This window comes from Scyliorhinus canicula, unplaced genomic scaffold, assembly GCF_902713615.1.
Source record: "Scyliorhinus canicula unplaced genomic scaffold, sScyCan1.1, whole genome shotgun sequence".
NCBI classification, from domain to species: Eukaryota; Metazoa; Chordata; class Chondrichthyes; order Carcharhiniformes; family Scyliorhinidae; genus Scyliorhinus; species Scyliorhinus canicula.
The window spans coordinates 18,113-23,207 of record NW_024055946.1 but is presented as its reverse complement, the minus strand read 5'-3'; the positions used below and the strand labels follow the sequence as shown (position 1 = coordinate 23,207).

At 56.8% G+C, this 5,095-nt stretch overlaps 1 protein-coding gene across 1 annotated transcript; it reads left to right on the top strand.

Moving 5' to 3' along the window:
* Positions 1–177: 177 nt before the first annotated feature.
* On the top strand, positions 178–2,107 carry LOC119961355 (vegetative cell wall protein gp1-like; the record flags this gene model as incomplete). Its single annotated transcript, XM_038788746.1, has 2 exons — positions 178–929; positions 1,460–2,107. Coding segments are annotated over exons 1-2 (1,400 nt in total), but the record flags the coding sequence as incomplete, so codon positions are not given.
* Positions 2,108–5,095: the final 2,988 nt, after the last annotated feature.

Below are 5,095 nucleotides of genomic sequence, written 5' to 3'. Positions count from 1 at the left end.
AATTGTTGTAAATGACACCACGTGACCCGGTGACAGTTCCGTGAGGTGGGGAGGGGGAAGGTCTGGAGAAAATGCTCGTTGATGACGTACAAATGTATTAAAATGGTTCCCGGGCTCCCGTGTGCGATTTGTGCGACAGCACTGGGAGGGGGCGGGGTAAGATTCCAAAACCCAATCATGGCGGAGAGAATCACGTTTTCGATTCTCTCTGCATTTTGTGACTGCGCTGCGTTTCTCTCGGGCAAAGGGTGCAGGTCACACCACGACCCACCCTCCCCACTGTCTCCACCATCTCCACCGTCTCCACTGTCTCCACCGTCTCCACTGTCTCCACCAACTACACCGTCTCCACCATCTCCACCATCTCCACCGTCTCCACCGTCTCCACCGTCTCCACTGTCTCCACCAACTACACCGTCTCCACCATCTCCACCATCTCCACCGTCTCCACCGTCTCCACCGTCTCCACCGTCTCCACTGTCTCCACCAACTACACCGTCTCCACCATCTCCACCATCTCCACCGTCTCCACCGTCTCCACCGTCTCCACTGTCTCCACCAACTACACCGTCTCCACCATCTCCACCATCTCCACCGTCTCCACCGTCTCCACCGTCTCCACTGTCTCCACCAACTACACCGTCTCCACCGTCTCCACCGTCTCCACCGTCTCCACTGTCTCCACCAACTACACCGTCTCCACCATCTCCACCATCTCCACCGTCTCCACCGTCTCCACCGTCTCCACTGTCTCCACCAACTACACCGTCTCCACCGTCTCCACCATCTCCACCGTCTCCACCATCTCCACCAACTCCACCATCTACACCGTCTCCACCGTCTCCCCCATCTACACCGTCTCCACCATCTACACCGTCTCCACCGTCTCCACCGTCTCCCCCATCTACACCGTCTCCACCAACTACACCGTCTCCACCGTCTCCACCATCTCCACCGTCTCCACCGTCTCCACCATCTCCACCGTCTCCACCATCCCCACCAATTCCACCATCTACACCGTCTCCACCGTCTCCCCATCTACACCGTCTCCACCATCTCCACCGTCTCCACCGTCTCCACCATCTCCACTGTCTCCACCAACTACACCGTCTACACCGTCTCCACCCTCCCCACTGTCTCCACCGTCTCCACTGTCTCCACCGTCTCCACCGTCTCCACTGTCTCCACCAACTACACCGTCTCCACCATCTCCACCGTCTCCACCGTCTCCACCGTCTCCACTGTCTCCACCAACTACACCGTCTCCACCATCTCCACCATCTCCACCGTCTCCACTGTCTCTACCGTCTACACCGTCTACACCGTCTCCACCGTCTACACCGTCTCCACCGTCTACACCGTCTCCACTATCTCCACCAACTCCACCATCTTCCCCATCTCCACCGTCTCCACCGTCTCCACCATCTCCACCGTCTACACCGTCTCCACCATCTTCCCCATCTACACCGCCTCCACCGTCTCCACCGTCTCCACCGTCTCCACCGTCTACACCGTCTCCACCATCTTCCCCATCTACACCGTCTCCACCGTCTCCACCGTCTCCACCGTCTCCACCGTCTACACCGTCTCCACCATCTCCACCAACTCCACCATCTTCCCCATCGACACCGTCTCCACCATCTCCACCATCTCCACCGTCTACACCGTTTCCACCATCTCCACCAACTCCACCATCTTCCCCATCTACACCGTCTCCACCGTCTCCACCATCTACACCGACTCCACCGTCTCCACCGTCTCCACCATCTCCACCAACTCCACCAACTCCACCGTCTCCACCATCTTCCCCATCTACACCGTCTCCACCGTCTCCACCATCTACACCGTCTCCACCGTCTCCACCGTCTCCACCATCTACACCATCTCCACCAACTCCACCGTCTCCACCATCTTCCCCATCTACACCGTCTCCACCGTCTCCACCATCTCCACCAACTCCACCGTCTCCACCATCTTCCCCATCTACACCGTCTCTACCGTCTACACCGTCTCCACCAACTCCACTATCTTCCCCATCTACACCGTCTCCACCATCTACACCATCTACACCATCTCCACCAACTCCACTATCTTCCCCATCTACACCGTCTCCACCGTCTCCACCGTCTCCACCGTCTCCACCATCTCCACCAACTCCACCATCTTCCCCATCTACACCGTCTCCACCGTCTCCACCATCTACACCGTCTCCACCGTCTCCACTGTCTCCACCATCTCCACCAACTCCACCAACTCCACCGTCTCCACCATCTTCCCCATCTACACCGTCTCCACCGTCTCCACCATCTACACCGTCTCCACCGTCTCCACCGTCTCCACCATCTACACCATCTCCACCAACTCCACCGTCTCCACCATCTTCCCCATCTACACCGTCTCCACCGTCTCCACCGTCTCCACCATCTCCACCAACTCCACCGTCTCCACCATCTTCCCCATCTACACCGTCTCTACCGTCTACACCGTCTCCACCAACTCCACTATCTTCCCCATCTACACCGTCTCCACCATCTACACCATCTACACCATCTCCACCAACTCCACTATCTTCCCCATCTACACCGTCTCCACCGTCTCCACCGTCTCCACCACACCGTCTCCACCGTCTCCACCACACCGTCTCCACCGTCTACACCGTCTCCACCAACTCCACCATCTTCCCCATCTACACCGTCTCCACCATCTACACCGTCTCCACTGTCTCCACCGTCTCCACCGTCTCCACCACACCGTCTCCACCATCTACACCGTCTCCACCATCTACACCGTCTCCACCGTCTACACCGTCTCCACCGTCTACACCATCTACACTGTCTACATCATCTCCACCAACTCCACCATCTCCATCAACTCCACCATCTTCCCCATCTACACTGTCTCCACCGTCTCCACCATCTACACCGTCTCCACCAACTCCACCATCTTCCCCATCTACACCATCTCCACCGTCTCCACCATCTACACCGTCTCCACCATTTCCACCGTCTACACCGCCTCCACCATCTTCCTCATCTCCACCATTTCCACCGTCTACACCGTCTCCACCATCTACACCGTCTCCACCATCTCCACCGTCTACACCGTCTCCACCATCTTCCTCATCTCCACCATTTCCACCGTCTACACCGTCTCCACCATCTACACCATCACCAACTCCACCATCTTCCCCATCTCCACCGTCTCCACCAACTCCACCATCTTCCCCATCTACACCGTCTCCACCGTCTCCATTGTCTCCACCGTCTCTACCGTCTACACCGTCTCCACCAACTCCACCATCTCCACCATCTCCACCGTCTCCACCATCTCCACCGTCTCCACCGTCTCCACCAACTCCACCATCTCCACCGTCTCCACCATCTCCACCAACTCCACCATCTTCCCCATCTACACCGTCTCCACCGTCTCCACCGTCTCCACTGTCTCTACCGTCTCCACCATCTCCACCGTCTCCACCGTCTACACCATCTCCACCATCTCCACCGTCTCCACCATCTACACCGTCTCCACCGTCAACATCGTCTCCACCATCTATACCGTCTCCACCATCTCCACCAATTCCACCATCTTCCCCATCTCCACCGTCTCCACCATCTCCACCGTCTCCACCATCTACACCGTCTCCACCATCTCCACCAACTCCACCATCTTCCCCATCTACACCATCTCCACCATCTCCACCAACTCCACCATCTACACCATCTCCACCAACTCCACTATCTTCCCCATCTACACCGTCTCCACCATCTCCACCATCTACACTGTCTACATCATCTCCACCAACTCCACCATCTCTACCGTCTCCACCATCTACACCGTCTCCACCGTCTCCACCGTCTACACTGTCTCTACCGTCTATACCGTCTCCACCAACTCCACCATCTTCCCCATCTACACCGTCTCCACCATCTCCACCGTCTCCACCATCTCCACCAACTCCACCATCTTCCCCATCTACACCGTCTCCACCGTCTCCACCATCTCCACCAACTCCACCATCTTCCCCATCTACACCGTCTCCACCATCTGCACCGTCTCCACCGTCTCCATCGTCTCCACTGTCTCCACTGTCTCTACCGTCTACACCGTCTATACCGTCTCCACCAACTCCACCATCTTCCCCATCTACACCGTCTACACCGTCTCCACCATCTCCACCAACTCCACCATCTTCCCCATCTACACCGTCTCCACCATCTTCCCCATCTCCATCGTCTCCACCATCTACACTGTCTCCACCATCTCCACCGTCTCCACCATCTTCCCCATCTACACCGTCTACACCGTCTCCACCATCTCCATCGTCTCCACCATCTACACTGTCTCCACCATCTCCACCGTCTCCACCATCTCCACCATCTTCCCCATCTACACCGTCTACACCATCTCCACCATCTTCCCCATCTACACCGTATCCACCGTCTCCACCATCTACACTGTCTCCACCATCTCCACCGTCTCCACCATCTCCACCATCTTCCCCATCTACACCGTCTACACCATCTCCACCAACTCCACCATCTTCCCCATCTACACTGTCTCCACCGTCTACACCATCTTCCCCATCTACACCGTATCCACCGTCTCCACCATCTTCCCCATCTCCACCATCTTCCCCATCTACACCATCGTCCCCATCTACACCGTCTCCACCGTCTCCACTGTCTCCACCATCTCCACCATCTTCCCCATCTACACCATCGTCCCCATCTACACCGTCTCCACTGTCTCCACCATCTCCACCATCTCCACCATCTCCACCATCTCCACCATCTTCCCCATCTACACCGTCTCCACCATCTACACCGTCTCCACCATCTCCACCATCTCCACCATCTCCACCGTCTCCACCACTCTCCCCATCAGAGCCTCCTGCCCCAGCACCAATCTCTGCACATCCCCTGTGTGAGGAATGTCTTCCTCAGCAAACTCTTCCAGCTGTGGCAGCTCTCTCCGTGACAACTCGGTCCCCAGCATGGGTGAAGAATATTAAATATGGAAATCATGTTGGATAATGTTTTGTGTTTGGATTCTTGGGCTGGGTCCCAGGCACAGATGTTTGAATACTCTGTAG